We start from the raw sequence: 19,414 nt of genomic DNA, 5'->3' as shown, positions 1-19,414 counted from the left end.
AAAAAAAAAAAAAAAAAAAAAAAATTAAAGCTAGCATTTAATACAACAGAAATACATAAATTAAATACTGAAATAAAGTGTAGTTATTAATATTTGAATCTTAAAATAAAAAGTGCGAATTAATAGAGAAAATCACTTATCACAACAACGCATTCCGTCTCCAAACTAGTGAAGAATTTAACTTTTAATAGCGTTCTGGAGAATATTATCTACACCAATGATTTTCTGGAGAATATTATCTACCCCAATGATTTTCTGGAGAATATTATCTACGGCAATGATTTTCTGGAGAATATTATCTACCCCAATGATTTTCAGGAGAATATTATCTACCCCAATGATTTTCTGGAGAATATTATCTACACCAATGATTTTCTGGAGAATATTATCTCCACCAATGATTTTCTGGAGAATATTATCTACCCCAATGATTTTCTGGAGAATATTATCTACACCAATGATTTTCTGGATAATATTATCTACACCAATGATTTTCTGGAGAATATTATCTACCCCAATGATTTTCTGGAGAATATTATCTACGCCAATGATTTTCTGGAGAATATTATCTACACCAATGATTTTCAGGAGAATATTATCTCCACCAATGATTTTCTGGAGAATATTATCTACACCAATGATTTTCTGGAGAATATTATCTACACCAATGATTTTCTGGAGAATATTATCTACCCCAATGATTTTCAGGAGAATATTATCTACACCAATGATTTTCTGGAGAATATTATCTACCCCAATGATTTTCAGGAGAATATTATCTACACCAATGATTTTCTGGAGAATATTATCTACGCCAATGATTTTCTGGAGAATATTATCTACACCAATGATTTTCTGGATAATATTATCTCCACCAATGATTTTCTGGAGAATATTATCTACACCAATGATTTTCTGGAGAATATTATCTACGCCAATGATTTTCTGGAGAATATTATCTCCACCAATGATTTTCTGGAGAATATTATCTACGCCAATGATTTTCTGGAGAATATTATCTCCACCAATGATTTTCTGGAGAATATTATCTACGCCAATGATTTTCTGGAGAATATTATCTACACCAATGATTTTCTGGAGAATATTATCTACGCCAATGATTTTCTGGAGAATATTATCTCCACCAATGATTTTCTGGAGAATATTATCTACGCCAATGATTTTCTGGAGAATATTATCTCCACCAATGATTTTCTGGAGAATATTATCTACGCCAATGATTTTCTGGAGAATATTATCTCCACCAATGATTTTCTGGAGAATATTATCTACGCCAATGATTTTCTGGAGAATATTATCTCCACCAATGATTTTCTGGAGAATATTATCTACGCCAATGATTTTCTGGAGAATATTATCTACACCAATGATTTTCTGGAGAATATTATCTACGCCAATGATTTTCTGGAGAATATTATCTCCACCAATGATTTTCTGGAGAATATTATCCACGCCAATGATTTTCTGGAGAATATTATCTCCACCAATGATTTTCTGGAGAATATTATCTACGCCAATGATTTTCTGGAGAATATTATCTACACCAATGATTTTCTGGATAATATTATCTCCACCAATGATTTTCTGGAGAATATTATCTACACCAATGATTTTCTGGAGAATATTATCTACGCCAATGATTTTCTGGAGAATATTATCTCCACCAATGATTTTCTGGAGAATATTATCTACACCAATGATTTTCTGGATAATATTATCTCCACCAATGATTTTCTGGAGAATATTATCTCCACCAATGATTTTCTGGAGAATATTATCTACACCAATGATTTTCTGGAGAATATTATCTCCACCAATCATTTTCTGGAGAATATTATCTCCACCAATGATTTTCTGGAGAATATTATCTACACCAATGATTTTCTGGATAATATTATCTCCACCAATGATTTTCTGGAGAATATTATCTACACCAATGATTTTCTGGAGAATATTATCTACGCCAATGATTTTCTGGAGAATATTATCTCCACCAATGATTTTCTGGAGAATATTATCTACACCAATGATTTTCTGGATAATATTATCTCCACCAATGATTTTCTGGAGAATATTATCTCCACCAATGATTTTCTGGAGAATATTATCTACGCCAATGATTTTCTGGAGAATATTATCTCCACCAATGATTTTCTGGAGAATATTATCTCCACCAATGATTTTCTGGAGAATATTATCTACGCCAATGATTTTCTGGATAATATTATCTCCACCAATGATTTTCTGGAGAATATTATCTACACCAATGATTTTCAGGAGAATATTATCTACGCCAATGATTTTCTGGAGAATATTATCTACACCAATGATTTTCAGGAGAATATTATCTACCCCAATGATTTTCTGGATAATATTATCTACACCAATGATTTTCTGGAGAATATTATCTACACCAATGATTTTCTGGAGAATATTATCTACCCCAATGATTTTCAGGAGAATATTATCTACACCAATGATTTTCTGGAGAATATTATCTACACCAATGATTTTCAGGAGAATATTATCTACGCCAATGATTTTCTGGAGAATATTATCTACACCAATGATTTTCAGGAGAATATTATCTACCCCAATGATTTTCTGGATAATATTATCTACACCAATGATTTTCTGGAGAATATTATCTACACCAATGATTTTCTGGAGAATATTATCTACCCCAATGATTTTCTGGAGAATATTATCTACACCAATGATTTTCTGGAGAATATTATCTACCCCAATGATTTTCTGGAGAATATTATCTACCCCAATGATTTTCTGGAGAATATTATCTACCCCAATTATTTTCTGGATAATATTATCTACACCAATGATTTTCTGGAGAATATTATCTCCACCAATGATTTTCTGGAGAATATTATCTACCCCAATGATTTTCTGGAGAATATTATCTACACCAATGATTTTCTGGAGAATATTATCTACCCCAATGATTTTCTGGATAATATTATCTACACCAATGATTTTCTGGATAATATTATCTACACCAATGATTTTCTGGATAATATTATCTACACCAATGATTTTCTGGAGAATATTATCTACACCAATGATTTTCTGGATAATATTATCTACCCCAATGATTTTCTGGATATTATTATCTACACCAATGATTTTCTGGAGAATATTATCTCCACAAATGATTTTCTGGAGAATATTATCTACCCCAATGATTTTCTGGAGAATATTATCTACCCCAATGATTTTCTGGAGAATATTATCTACACCAATGATTTTCTGGAGAATATTATCTACGCCAATGATTTTCTGGATAATATTATCTACACCAATGATTTTCTGGATAATATTATCTACACCAATGATTTTCTGGATAATATTATCTACCCCAATGATTTTCTGGATAATATTATCTACACCAATGATTTTCAGGAGAATATTATCTACACCAATGATTTTCTAGAGAATATTATCTCCACCAATGATTTTCTGGAGAATATTATCTACACCAATGATTTTCTGGAGAATATTATCTACACCAATGATTTTCTGGAGAATATGGTCTCCACCATTTGTTTTTGGAGAATATTATCTACACCAATGATTTTCTGGAGAATATTATCTACACCAATGATTTTCTGGAGAATATGATCTACACCAATGATTTTCTGGAGAATATTATCTACACCAATGATTTTCTAGAGAATATTATCCACACCAATGATTTTCTGGAGAATATTATCCACACCAATGATTTTCTTGAGAATATTATCCACACCAATGATTTTCTTGAGAATATTATCTACACCAATGATTTTCTGGAGAATATTATGTACACCAATTATTTTCTGGAGAATATTATCCACACCAATGATTTTCTAGAGAATATTATCTACACCAATGATTTTCTAGAGAATATTATCTACACCAATGATTTTCTAGAGAATATTATCTACACCAATGATTTTCTAGGGAATATTATCTACACCAATGATTTTCTAGGGAATATTATCTACACCAATGATTTTCTAGAGAATATTATCTACACCAATGATTTTCTAGAGAATAGTATCCACACGAATGATTTTCTAGGGAATATTATCTACACCAATGATTTTCTAGAGAATATTATCTACACCAATGATTTTCTATAGAATATGATCTACACCAATGATTCTCTAGAGAATATGATCTACACCAATGATTTTCTGGAGAATATTATCTACACCAATGATTTTCTGGAGAATATAATGTACACCAATGATTTTCTGAAAAATATTATCCACACCAATGATTTTTTAGAGAATATTATCCACACCAATGATTTTCTAGAGAATATTATCTATACCAATGAGTTTCTGGAGAATATTATCCACACCAATGATTTTCTGGAGAATATTATCTACACCAATGATATTCTGGAGAATGTTATGTACACCAATTATTTTCTGGAGAATATTATCTACACCGATGATAACACTCGTATATTCTCCAGAAAATCATTGGTGTAGATAATATTCCCCAGAAAAAGTATAAGATTTCAGTTCTGAATTTTTTAAATGAAGATTTATTAAATATTATTTTTTATAGGAATCCTTTTAGAGGAGTTATTGGTATATTTATTTATTTATTTGCGGGCTGTTATCCTCATGGTCATAGTCAGATAGAGTAGTTGAATCGCTACGGTTCCAGTTGAACAATGTCTGAAGATAATGTTTTCAATCCTACCCAAAGCCGGCCAAAGGATTAGTTGGCCAAAACAAGGTGAGACAACAACAACTATAGAAGGCAGTAATTACTGAGGATACAGTTAAAAGACTCCGTATTCATATCCCCTTGTGGTTAACCACTTGATGAAGGCTAGAGGAATAGATGGCTGAAATGTGGTAAAACAACAACAACTATGGATGACAGTCTGCAAAGAAATAAATGAGGCTTTATTATTCGTATTATTTAGATTTTTTGGACTACTGTTCTCATCTTGAGTGCTATTTGCACAACGTTTCAATCAATGTAAGACCTTCTTCAGGTGTATCTTGCCAAACTTGGGAATTTTGATGAAGTTTTGAACGGAAGCCTTTACTTAATCCACACCTCTCATTCTGTCAGTCATTAAAGTAATTTGCAATTTTATTTTTGGGTCACCTGCACTGTAGATTCCCTGAGTTTGACATGATACACTTGAAGAAGGTCAGTAAGTTGTGGATTGGGTAACAAAACGGCTTGTTAAGTTTAAACTTGTTAAGACTCAGTTTGTATCTTTCAATTGTAGGCATGGTCCTTTTCTTCCAGAGATTTTCATAGATGAATCTGTTCTTGAAAAATCGATTCTAAAATTTGTTTTTTCTCTTATATTTTTCTTGGACTTTATACATTAGAGCTATTGCTTTTTTTGCTTCTCATAAAGTTGGTTCTCTCTATTGTTCCAAACACTGTCTTACAGCTCTATCTCTACAAATCCATTATCAGACCTTGTATGGAGTACTGTTATTATATTTGGGTTGGTGAATTTGTGTCTCATTTGAAGGTTTTTGATAAAGTTCAGAAGCCTATTTTGATCGGCCCCACTCTTTCTTCTTTTCTGCAACCTCTCTTATATATTGGTAGTCTTAATCATTTTATAAATATTATGGCATCTGCTCTTCAGAATTATCTATTCTGTACTCTGCTTCCTTTGTTCCAGCTCGTTTGCCTAGTGGTCTCTATCGATTTGCTGTTTCATGATTGTAATACAGATTCCTATTCCACTAGTTTATTTCCAAGAACTGCATGCTTGTGGAACTCTTTTCCTGCTGTTTTCTTCTTACCTATAGCCTTGCTCTTTTCAAGACTAAGGTCAATATCTCCTTTCTTTGTAATAATCATTTTGGGTTTTTGTTAGTGCCTTGTGCCAATTGGCTTTCTGTATTGTCTGGAACACTTTCTATAAAAAAAAACTTCTTTAGCGAGGTCCGTTCGTTGCGGTGGATACTCAGCTAGCATATGTCATTTGCCTTTTAGACGTCAACCGGTTTTATGCTCTTTGCTTTTTGAGGGAGTCAATTTATATGTAAATTAGCTTAACTCTTGCTTGATCTCGCAGGGAGATCTCTTCTATGCTATAGGGCTCCCCACCACGAACGGTTGTGGGAATATTACCACCGTTCAACACTGATGCGTCTGTAACAGAAGGTGATTGTGGAATTTAGGTACAGTAATCTCTTGCAAGTTTCTTGGGCCAGTGAACTGTCCTCCCTGCTCACATTTTGTATGGTTGAGTTGCTTGTTCAGTTGTTTTTATCAGTGACTGTAAAGGGTTGAAAATGTCTGTGTCAGGCGCATCCAACACAGTGATTTCACACTCAATATACTCTTTAATCAAACTCTTTAATCCGTCTACAGATACCGTCTCGGTGCGACCATTTATATTCAGCTTGAAATATTTTTTTTTCTCAACAAAACTTTGAATGGCCCCTGATAGGGAGAGCTCAAAGGTCCACGGATCGTGTCATTTCGAATGATTACATGAGTCCATTTATCCATATCTCTCGGGACATGTGCTGAAATCATCGTGGATGAGGACACAGGGGAGGTAGTCATGAAAAATATGTCCGAAGCCGTGAGACGTATGACGAGATGTCTGTGTTGGATGAATTTTTAGGTGTGAACATTGTACCAGGTAAAGCCAGGTTAGTGCTATACAACAGTTCTGTACAATTGTTCGTTGGTAGGTTGAAAGCGATGAGTGAGCGCAAGTGGATCCGCACAACTGTGTTTTTAGTCTGCTAGAGCGTTTGCAGAGTCTAAGCGAGGAGGTTGAAATTGTGAGCGAGTGCAAGTGGATCTACACATTCTTAGTCTGCAAATACACCTGCAGAGTTTAAGCAATAAGGTTGAAGTCAGTTACACAAAGGCTTGCAAGTGAGTCTGCAGTGCCAAGTACAGGGGAGTTTGTACCCATGTCGGTGTGCATCGTTCGTGTTGATCGGGTGCCCTATGCATTGGTTGAATCAACGAACGTCCAGTCGTCGAGTTTTCCAACATGCATGATGTTTTAAACTGGTGACTTCTTCCATAATGTCAGTCATTGAGTTTTCCCTTGAGATGGGTTAGTTATTATATCCCAAACTGTTTTAACTAATGGTGCTGGCATGCCACAACACAAAATGTGTAGCTGATTATGTGGGGGGGGGGCATCGTGAATTTAAAAAATGGCATCCACTTGTACAAACCATAATTTCACATCTTCTGCGAATGGCGGTAAAGATATAAAACTCATTTTTTTTTTTTGCAGTGAAAAAAAAAAACAAAAAAAAAACAACGAACAGACCAAATGAACAAAAGAAAATTTTATGGACTAACTGTCCAAGAGAAATTTGCACACACAAAAAAAAGTTTTTTTGTTTTTTTTTCCAAAATATAAAATGTCACAATATAATAATAATACTAAAAGGAAAAATCATCATTTTAGTGTGTGTGTGAGTGTAAGGAACTTTTTAGACGTTCTTCAAAATGTTCTTTGACTAAAGTAATAAAGTTTCAACAGCTTAGCACAAGAGGACAAAAATTCTTTTGTTCGTCTGTAGTACTACTTTGCCGTAATTTTTTAATTGAAGGAAAAGAAATGTTATCAAAACTAAAGCAAAATATTCAATGTTGCTTAAGTTACAACAACGAATAATCTGTTCGTCTGAAGCAAACATTTTTTTTTCCTGTTTGAGCCAGTTGCTTTGTTGTAATTCCAGTAGGATGTTTAAACCGATGTTAGGTTGAATTGTGTTTTTTCTGTACACAGATAATGTGTTCGTTGAAGAAGGGGTCACCACTTTAGTGAGGTCTGTTCGTCACGGTGGATACTCAGCATGTGTTGTTTGCCTTTTAGACGTAACCAGTTTTATGCTCTTTGTGTGAGTCGATTTATATGTAAATTAACTTAATTCTTGCTCGATCTTGCTACACGTCCATAGAATGTGCTCTAATGAAAAATCAAAAAACAAATTGATACAAGTTTGCACTGTGGATTAATTTGTTTTGTTAGTGTTTGGGAAAACAGACCAAACTAGTCACTAAAATTTGGCAGCCATTTTGGAAGTTAACCACTTCTTTGGAGAAATAAGATGATAATTAAAGCTAGAAACAATCATTATAGGTCACTATATAACTTGTTTTGTGTATTACAACATAAAAAAACATAAAACAGAAATTCCACTTAACACAAGACAAACTATAACCATTTAAGGTTTGGAATAACTTATCAACAATGAAAGACTAGATTTAATGTGCATGTTCAAAATAAGTTCATTTTTATGTGCAGTCACTTTTTAAAATAATACAAAGTAACAAGTTGGAAGAAATGGAGGAAAAAAGTACAATGTTCATAAAGAGTACTTATTCCTTGTTTCTTTTTGTAGGTTGAGTAACAGTCACAGAGAGGAATTTTTTCAGCTTTTATGGCAAAAGTAAGGTAACTTCTTGTTTCCTTCTTTCTTCTCGTTTACAAAATTCCTGGATTTATATTTCTCCTTGCCAGCTCCCCCAGACATATTGGTTGTTAAATCTTATTTGTAGAGTGCCCTGCTTCTATTGGCTAATTAATTTTTATTATTTTTCTGTTTTTAACGGGGTATGTGCGTGGAGCCTATGCGTAGTGACATGTTACCATACTTTGTCTGTGACAGCCACCAAGTCAACATTTGGTTGGAAGTTTTATTATTTTCTTCATCAATTCAGACAACTATAGCAACATTTAAAACCTAGGAGAAGTAATTATGTTGTAAGCTCAATTATCAAGAATACCTCAGCTGCAATTAGTATCATTTCTTCTAACTAATATTATTAAGAATATGTTAGTAAATAGTGAATGTATAATTATGATTATTTCACTTGAATGTTTAATCCTTTAAAATGATATTAGATATTATATCAAGTCTAACAATCTGGCAGAATTATTTTTATTATTAAGTCTTCATTTGGGATATTAATTGAAACAAAACAATGAAATGAGTTTGTTGTTCAGTGAAATGCGGTGGAATTATAATTTAAATGTATTTATAATTTAATTATATGTAATTATAATTTAAATGTTGAATTAATGAAATTATCTAAATGTTGAAATTTTGAATTGTAATCTAATAAACAGGGAATAAATCAGCTTAAGAGACATTTAAGAAAAAGAGTTACTTAATAGACGGCAGAAAAGAAATTAAAAGTTATGTTGAAAATAAAAGGATTCAATGTGCAACTCACCTTTCTTTACATGATCTTTTATTGTACAACCATTTAAATCCATCACTTTGCACAACTTCTCAGTTTCTAACATCTTAAAAAATATAAAAAATACTCTTAAAACAGACAAGTTTATATTATTTGGATTATTCAGTCTAACATTTTGGATAATGTAAGAGCGTTTCTTGTTGACACTTGTTTTACATACTTTAAAACATTTTAAGATGGCTGTCTTATGCATTATTTCATGAAAGATTCACTCCTCTATATTAACAAATAAATTTGCAGAAAATGATACAAATTTTGCAAGAGCAAGGTCAGTACAGAGAGGAAGACCTCCAATCTGTGGTGGAATGGGGACAAAAGTGGTTGGTCGCATTCAATGCTGCCAAGACTAAACTAGTTTCATTCAATAATTACAAGAAACCCTCTCTACCACCTATAGCAATGGCCAACGACTCTTTATCAACTTTCAAACTCCTTGGCCTAACGTTCACAGGAAACATGAGTTGGAACAATTACATTGAAAGCATTGCCAGGGCCGCTGCAAGAAAGGTGGGCTCTCTCTACCGTGCTAGAAAATTACTAACACCCAAAAGTATCCTGTATCTCTATAAGGCCACTATTCGCCCATGTATGGAGTATTGCTGTCACATCTGGGCTGGTGCATCTGCTACTAGTCTCTCGCTCCTTGACAAGGTTCAAAAGAGAGTCGCTAACCTGATAGGCCCTGAACTGGCATCTAAGCTTCAGCCTCTGTCCCATCGACGAAATGTTGCATCCCTCTGCCTTTTCTACAAGTATTTTAGTGGTGAATGCTCTGACGAACTGCAATCACTTGTGCTCCCACGACGTGAGCACCCTCGACAAACCCGACAGGCTGCTAAATCCCACCCCCACACTAGAGATCCCTAGATGTAAAAGATCGTTTTACTCCAATAGTTTCTTCCCCAGAACTGCTAGACTCTGGAATTCCATTCCAGGTCCCTGCTTCCCCAACAGTACTGATGTGCAGAAGTTCAAGTGTAACGTGAACTGACATCTTGCTGCCTAAATCCCTACATAGTACCCCAGTAGTTGTTGCCCCTGATAGTAGCCCCCTACACCAAAGTGGCAATTTGCCTTGTTTGGGGTGAAAATGTAATAAAAAAAAAAATTATCATTATCAATCATATTTAGTTCAACATCTGTTTTACATACTGGCATGTGTTAAACGGCTTTTAGAAATGTATTTTGAAACTAACATAACTTTTGCCAGGTCTTCATTTATCCTTCTTTGTCTTAAGTCCATCTTTCCAACCATTTGCCTACCTGTCAACTGCCCCTACCACCTCTACTGTTCTACATCTACTAACTCAACAACTCTCATTCATTTTTTCAATGTGATAATAGCAAAATAGTTTCCCCCGTTCAGCACACATCTCTTTATACTGTCCAAATTTAATCTTGTTCTAAGGTCTTCAGATCTAAGTCTATATTTAAGACTCACATAACAATTTATTGTATCATTCTCAGATGCTCTCAACTTTCGCTTGCTAGGTTTCATTTCCATGCATACCCTGCATACACATGCCTTTGGTTGACAGTAATAAAACTCTGCTGATTAGTAATAACAATAGTTTACTTTTCCAAAATTGGTAATCTTAGTTTTTCACAAATTTATTTGTTCACAAACAAAAATGCACAATTCCATTAGAACATGAATTAATAAAAATCAATAAAACTCATTTAGAAAAAAAAAACAACTCAACATCTAATACAGAGTCAAAAACTCTTGAAATCTGTTGCAGGACTTTATGAAGACTTTTTGTGAGTGAATCAATTTTAGGATGTAAAAATGTAATTTGTATATAAGTAAATCATATCTTACCACAGTTGCTTTATGGAATTCAAGAGTTGATGGATTCTCACGTAAAATCACTTTCACAGCTTGCCAACCCGGGCTCAAATTCTTCTGAGAAAAAAAAAAAAAAAAAATGCAGAGTTCAACATATAATTGCTCTCTTTATAAAGTTGAGCAGTTTATCACACTGGAAGTTTATCACACTGGAAGTGATGTTAAAATATTAAATTCATAGCCAAATTAAAAGAACATTTCTCATAAGATACTCAACCAATTTTTTTTTATTATTAACAATTCACTGTTTATAAGGACTATGAGATGAAGACATTTAAAATAGTAGATGATGGATAAGATCTGGACAGAATTTGATCACTTAAGGAAACTACTCAACAAGAATTATTGAACTTGGAAATGACTTTATCGGCATCAGCTGGAAAACAGTCCCATAGTATTGTATTTCACATACTAACAATTCTTGGAAAGAAACTCTGTACATGGAAGTCTCATTTAACTATGTATCCAGGCACATAAAATAAAAAAAGTGCATCAGCCCTTTTCCACCTATTGAAATTTGACATAAAATGAGCCTTCACTTCAGAGAAATTTTAGCCTTGTAACCAAAACAACTTTTTTCTATGAGAGACAAATTCTGTGCATTTTCTTTGGGAGAGGGGGCATTTTTCATTACTCTACCACTAAATCTAAGTGGCAAATGCATAAACAAAACCTCATAAATAAAAACCACACAAAATTTCTTAATAAAGTAGATCTCCATCCCAAATGCACAAAATTTATCTCTCATAGCAAATAAAAAAAACTTGATCGGCCTTGATAAGTGGTGACGCCTATGTAAAAAAAAAAAACAAGCAGAAATTCTAAGGAGGAAAAATAGCACGTTTGAACGGATTGAGAGAAGAAAACTTTATTGAGAAGAAAGAAAAAAGGAATTATGGGATATTTAGATTCGAAGGGAGATAACCATAAGATGAGGGTCGTCGGACTTTCAACATCCCCGCTTGCTCTTAGAATTTTATCGTGTCGTTTTTATTTATTTATTCATTTTTATTCTTATTTTTAAATGTGTAAGAGCATCATCTCGGTAAATGAATTTAAAATCCAAATAAAAGTCCTTTAAATCTTTCTAGTTTTGTTAGAGTTTGAGGTTTTGTTATAACGTCAGCTAGCATGTCTGTTGTGGGACAATAAATTATCTCTATACTCTTGTTATTTAGGGCATCCCTGATAAAATGGTATTTTATATCTATATGCATACACCTTTGTTTGTGTACAGGGTCCTTAGAAAGTGTTATAGCACTCTGATTGTCCTCAAACATCTTAATGGGAGGCATATTTTTGATATGGGCCATTTCTGTGAATCGCAGCGTGAGTTACATACCTTCTTGGGTGGTCTTTGCTAATGTCACATATTCAGCTTTGCATGTGCATAATGCTACCATGGATCGTCTTTTCGATTTGAAGGGCTGCAGTTATTTTCAACGAACTTGTTTCGATTTAACTTTACTGAACTGGTAGTAGTTGATCGACTGGCATTCTTTTGTAGGTGAAGTTCTGACTGGAGACTTTATTTTCTTCCCACTTTCTAATGAACTTAATTCACTTAAAGGTGTGTGTCAAGCTTCTCTGCTGTGGGGACGAGTTCTTTGTAATGGGTTCCATCAATATGTCTTCATCTTCTCCATTAACTTGCTTAACTGTAAAACTTCTACTGTTAAGCATAGGTGACAAAGCTCTACCAATGAGTTTGGTGCCCTCTGGGCTTTCAAATCGGACTCCTTTTAACAGATGGGTCACGGACAGAATCTGGAGTTTTATTTGATTTTCCTATAGACAAATCTGGAGTTTTATTTGATTTTCCTATAGACAGAATCTGGAGTTTTATTTGATTTTCCTATAGACAAATCTGGAGTTTTATTTGATTTTCCTATAGACAAATCTGGAGTTTTATTTGATTTTCCTATAGACAGAATCTGGAGTTTTATTTGATTTTCCTATAGACAAATCTGGAGTTTTATTTGATTTTCCTATAGACAAATCTGGAGTTTTATTTGATTTTCCTATAGACAGAATCTGGAGTTTTATTTGATTTTCCTATAGACAAATCTGGAGTTTTATTTGATTTTCCTATAGACAAATCTGGAGTTTTATTTGATTTTCCTATAGACAAATCTGGAGTTTTATTTGATTTTCCTATAGACAGAATCTGGAGTTTTATTTGATTTTACTATAGACAAATCTGGAGTTTTATTTGATTTTCCTATAGACAAATCTGGAGTTTTATTTGATTTTCCTATAGACAGAATCTGGAGTTTTATTTGATTTTCCTATTGACAAATCTGGAGTTTTATTTGATTTTCCTATAGACAAATCTGGAGTTTTATTTGATTTTCCTATAGACAGAATCTGGAGTTTTATTTGATTTTCCTATAGACAAATCTGGAGTTTTATTTGATTTTCCTATAGACAAATCTGGAGTTTTATTTGATTTTACTATAGACAAATCTGGAGTTTTATTTGATTTTCCTATAGACAAATCTGGAGTTTTATTTGATTTTCCTATAGACAGAATCTGGAGTTTTATTTGATTTTCCTATAGACAAATCTGGAGTTTTATTTGATTTTCCTATTGACAAATCTGGAGTTTTATTTGATTTTCCTATAGACAGAATCTGGAGTTTTATTTGATTTTCCTATAGACAAATCTGGAGTTTTATTTGATTTTCCTAAAGACAAATCTGGAGTTTTATTTGATTTTCCTAAAGACAAATCTGGAGTTTTATTTGATTTTCCTAAAGACAAATCTGGAGTTTTATTTGATTTTCCTAAAAACAAATCTGGAGTTTTATTTGATTTTCTTAAAGACAAATCTGGAGTTTTATTTGATTTTCCTAAAGACAAATCTGGAGTTTTATTTGATTTTCCTATAGACAAATCTGGAGTTTTATTTGATTTTCCTAAAAACAAATCTGGAGTTATATTTGATTTTCCTAAAAACAAATCTGGAGTTTTATTTGATTTTCTTAAAGACAAATCTGGAGTTTTATTTGATTTTCCTATAGACAAATCTGGAGTTTTATTTGATTTTCCTATAGACAAATCTGGAGTTTTATTTGATTTTCCTATAGACAAATCTGGAGTTTTATTTGATTTTCCTATAGACAAATCTGGAGTTTTATTTTATTTTCCTATAGACAGAATCTGGAGTTTTATTTGATTTTCCTATAGACAAATCTGGAGTTTTATTTGATTTTCCTATAGACAAATCTGGAGTTTTATTTGATTTTCCTATAGACAGAATCTGGAGTTTTATTTGATTTTCCTATAGACAAATCTGGAGTTTTATTTGATTTTCCTATAGACAAATCTGGAGTTTTATTTGATTTTCCTATAGACAAATCTGGAGTTTTATTTGATTTTCCTATAGACAGAATCTGGAGTTTTATTTGATTTTCCTATAGACAAATCTGGAGTTTTATTTGATTTTCCTATAGACAAATCTGGAGTTTTATTTGATTTTACTATAGACAAATCTGGAGTTTTATTTGATTTTCCTATAGACAAATCTGGAGTTTTATTTGATTTTCCTATAGACAGAATCTGGAGTTTTATTTGATTTTCCTAAAGACAAATCTGGAGTTTTATTTGATTTTCCTAAAAACAAATCTGGAGTTTTATTTGATTTTCCTAAAAACAAATCTGGAGTTTTATTTGATTTTCCTAAAAACAAATCTGGAGGTTTATTTGATTTTCTTAAAGACAAATCTGGAGTTTTATTTGATTTTCCTAAAGACAAATCTGGAGTTTTATTTGATTTTCCTAAAAACAAATCTGGAGTTTTATTTGATTTTCCTAAAAACAAATCTGGAGGTTTATTTGATTTTCCTAAAAACAAATCTGGAGTTTTATTTGATTTTCTTAAAGACAAATCTGGAGTTTTATTTGATTTTCCTAAAGACAAATCTGGAGTTTTATTTGATTTTCCTAAAGACAAATCTGGAGTTTTATTTGATTTTCCTAAAAACAAATCTGGAGTTTTATTTGATTTTCCTAAAAACAAATCTGGAGTTTTATTTGATTTTCCTAAAAACAAATCTGGAGTTTTATTTGATTTTCCTATAGACAAATCTGGAGTTTTATTTGATTTTCCTAAAGACAAATCTGGAGTTTTATTTGATTTTCCTAAAGACAAATCTGGAGTTTTATTTGATTTTCCTAAAAACAAATCTGGAGTTTTATTTGATTTTCCTAAAAACAAATCTGGAGTTTTATTTGATTTTCCTAAAAACAAATCTGGAGTTTTATTTGATTTTCTTAAAGACAAATCTGGAGTTTTATTTGATTTTCCTAAAGACAAATCTGGAGTTTTATTTGATTTTCCTAAAGACAAATCTGGAGTTTTATTTGATTTTCCTAAAGACAAATCTGGAGTTTTATTTGATTTTCCTAAAGACAAATCTGGAGTTTTATTTGATTTTCCTAAAGACAAATCTGGAGTTTTATTTGATTTTCCTAAAAACAAATCTGGAGTTTTATTTGATTTTCCTAAAAACAAATCTGGAGTTTTATTTGATTTTCCTAAAAACAAATCTGGAGTTTTATTTGATTTTCCTATAGACAAATCTGGAGTTTTATTTGATTTTCTTAAAGACAAATCTGGAGTTTTATTTGATTTTCCTAAAGACAAATCTGGAGTTTTATTTGATTTTCCTAAAAACAAATCTGGAGTTTTATTTGATTTTCCTAAAAACAAATCTGGAGTTTTATTTGATTTTCTTAAAGACAAATCTGGAGTTTTATTTGATTTTCCTAAAGACAGTGACAAATTGGGATATGCCTTATTTGTATTTTCTTTTAGTTCTCATTTTCTTGAGAGATTCTTTTCTTTTCTTCGATACAATTGGAGTTGGAGTTTTGAAATTAGTCTTCTTTGGTGAATCTCCCTGAGTTTTCGACACCTGGTGATTGTGATCTATGTCGAGAAGTGGGGTTTTCACGGCATCAGAATTTTGGGAATTAGGAGAATTCAAATCTTTTGAAGCCTCATCGTCATTTATGATAGATGTAGACTTACTTCATATTGGAGATTTAGAAGTTGATGAACTTTTAGAAGGTGGTGAACGACTTTTACTTTTTGGGGTTGCTGACTCAATTTTAACTTTGTTATTTTTTATTTTCATCCCACCTACTACAGAGGGTCGTTTTGCTACATTGTCGTAGTTACAGTGACTGAGTAATTTATGCTACGTGTGGATATCATAGCATTGATGACAGCTGTCTTCAGTACTTTCATCCTCTACAGTCATTAAATAGTACAGTCTTTTATGTACACATATTTAAATAACTGTCGCTCGGTTTCTGGTCGCAGTTTTTATAGAAAATATGTCCTATGGGTAGGAGGGTATAAGTAATGCCATTTTTAGGGTGACTGTGATGCAGTTTCTAGTCATATCTAGTAGGCGTACTTCGGCATCTCCTCTTTTTAGTTCTATGTCGCTCGTTTTCGTTCTATCCACTAACTCCATATAGTGGTTTTCTGACTGGAACGTGGGGGTCGAAATTTTAAAATGTCTTTTCGTCTCTAATATGTGGGAGGTTGCGCTTGCATCGACTAGTAAGCCCATGGGTGATATTGTCTTTCATATGTAGTAGTCCTCCATTTTCAATGCAAATGTAACTTCACTATCTGTCACCATTTTTCATGGTGTCCCTTCGTTTATATCAGTAAGACTCTCTTGTAAGTGGTGTTTTACAGTAGTTAAACCAAGTTTTTCATTTGTTGTCATTGTTGGGGCAATGTTTGATATGTCCCTTCCCACGACATGTGAAACACGAGGTGTTTTGCTCGGCCATCGTTTCTTATAGAAGAAGTCCACTTCATCATGTCATCATTACTCGACTGGTCTTTGTGTTTCAACATCTCTTTGAAGCTGTGAAGTTCAATTTTAATTCCCGAGAATGTTAGTTTTTTGTTGCTATGGGTTACATAAATAGAAAAAGAGTTGGATTAGCAAGGTAATCCTTTTAGTATCATTGCGATGATTAAGGCATCATCCACTGTTTCTGTTCCTGTTATAGAGTCTGTGACGCTTTCATCAGTTTCCTTTTTAAGAGATGTCAGTTAGGTATATAAAGAAAAACTCTCGGCTTTCTTTTTCCTGTGTTTGCATTTTCTTCCCTTATCAGTGGCCTCTCATTATCAGAGATAGGATTTTATCATCTAGGAACTGTACGAGCTCCGCATAGACTTCTTCATTTCTCTCGTTATCATGTTCATCTCTAACAGGGTTTACGCCTAAAATGGCGTCTTTTAGACCAAGTGAACAAGGATGGCCTAAGAATTGAACTTCCCAAATTCCATATTTTGCTTCACCTCCATCGAATAATAACCTGCTCCATCGATTTCCATTATCTCTTCTGGGTGCATAACCTGTTGAGAGTTGCATTGTGAGTGGAAGAGGATAAAAAAAAGCAGAAATTCTAAGGAGGTAAAATAGCACATGTGGACAGATCAAGAGAGGAAAACTTTATTGAGAACAAAGAAAAAAAAAGGAATTATGGGATATTTACAATCAAAGGGAGATAAGTATAAGATGAGGGCTGTCAGATTTTCAACACAAGGAAAAGAAATGAAAAAAAATAACCAAAAACAAAATGAGGCTCTCAAGAGAAAATCAAAGTGTGTATGTGAAAGGGAGAGCAGAAAATCATTTTTTAATGGAAAATTTTTTGAATTTCTTCTAATCTCATAGTGAATCGTTTGAAGTATGGTGTGTGCCAACAGAAATGGAAGAGAGAAAAAGCAAGAAAAGAAAAGATAAAACTATAGAGAAGTGAAAATGAGATAACATCCAGCCAAAAGGATGAAAGAGCTTTATAACCCTTTTGTTGGAATTATTTTTGTACCAATAATGGTGCATTCCTCCCTGTTTACGTTTGTTATTTTTTATCTGGTTCTTATATATGATTTTTTGTATTTTGTATCCATTATGATTTTTAGTTTTGTATATTTTCGGTTTGTATGAAACTCCCTTTAATTTGGAGAAAAGGGAAATGCTAGCTCTGTGGTGACGTCACGAGCCCAGCGCATATTTCGCTCTCTTTTGAAATTCTGCTGACGTGGAGAGTGAACGTGTTGTTCATTGCCCGGCGCTGAAAATGGAATTTTGAAGAGCCTCCTTCAAAGAAGTAAACCCGGCAAGAAATTAATACCCGGCTGTAACGAGGCAGACTTCTGAAAACTATTTACGTGACTACGGTGTTGCGCGTATTTATTTTACAAGGAGTTAAATTGTTTTAAAGAAAATACCTTTTACATGACAAGGTATTTTGGAATTTCCTATCTGGACAAGCGACGAGGTCTTGCTCCTGTAATACATGTGTGTCTCTACGGTTTGCATGCAACATGGAGGGAAGGAAAATTCTAAAAGAACTTTAAACAAAAAAAAGAAAAAAGTCACGTGCCTAACTGGCTTTCAATTGTGAGTACGCTCCTAAAATTAATTTCATATGCGAGTGTGATTAGGGGATACTACTATTTTGTATATTCTTGTTGTATTCATTAATGGATACACACTTCTTTATAAGAACCAGCAGTGTCGTTATTTTTTCATTACATGTTACTTTTTTCATATGTTACCTTGGCGTTTAAGTTTAATGCCCGCAAAGGGAAAAATTTACAACTTATTGTAAATAAAGTTTCTTCTTCGTTTCAAATCAAGACCTTTATATTTCATTCTTTACCCCCCCCTCTTTTGTTTCATGCTTTTTTTTCAGCCTAGTTACTTTAGTGTCAAATTTATCTGGAAGCAAGATAAATTCTGACACTTTTAGGGCATGGAAGGGGCTGTAGCTTTCATGCAGCGTGGTTTGCTTGGCAGCACTCATCTCTCTCTTCAGGTTTCAGAGCACATACAGCAACCTCGTATTACAAAATGGTCACCCATTAATACTGGCCAGGCTCAACATCTTGAGCAAGTGGTACAATGGGGAAAGAAGTGGCTTGTTACTTTTAATGCATCTAAAACCAAGCTTTTATCTTTACATCATCAACGCTCTGATCCCCATCTGGCATCAATTGAAATGAATGGCTCTCGTCTTAGGGAGGCCTCATGTTTTGATAAGCTTCTGGGCTTTACCTTTACTCCTGATCTGAAATGGAACACATACATTAAACCCGTTGCTAAGGCCGCTGGAAAGATGGTGGAATCCTTCGATCGATTCAGTAGATATCTCACTGCTGATGCAATTCTCTATCTATATAAGAGTCAAGTACGTCCAAGGATGGAGTAGGTCCCACATCTGGACAGGAGCTGCTAGAAAGGACTTGTCCTGCCTTGATAGAGT

General features: G+C 33.2%; 1 protein-coding gene across 4 annotated transcripts in view; it reads right to left on the bottom strand.

Moving 5' to 3' along the window:
• The window catches only part of LOC145265431 (pleckstrin-like), a 645,465-nt gene that overhangs the window by 57,520 nt on the left and 568,531 nt on the right, over window positions 1–19,414 (bottom strand). For 2 of the 4 annotated variants that reach the window (XM_080121265.1, XM_080121268.1), the window contains exons 8-9: window positions 11,081–11,164; window positions 9,232–9,304 (exon numbers count right to left, since the gene is read on the bottom strand). In XM_080121265.1, coding sequence (XP_079977391.1) covers window positions 9,232–9,304; window positions 11,081–11,164 — 157 coding nt within the window. Of the gene's footprint in view, window positions 1–6,645; window positions 7,961–9,231; window positions 9,305–11,080; window positions 11,165–19,414 lie in introns of those variants that run through there. The other 2 variants (XM_080121267.1, XM_080121266.1) reach the window with 2 other exon arrangements.

The sequence above is a fragment of the Euprymna scolopes genome, chromosome 40, assembly GCF_053919585.1.
Source record: "Euprymna scolopes isolate OS-2025 chromosome 40, ASM5391958v1, whole genome shotgun sequence".
NCBI classification, from domain to species: domain Eukaryota; kingdom Metazoa; phylum Mollusca; class Cephalopoda; order Sepiida; family Sepiolidae; genus Euprymna; species Euprymna scolopes.
This window is presented reverse-complemented; position numbering and strand designations above follow the sequence as displayed.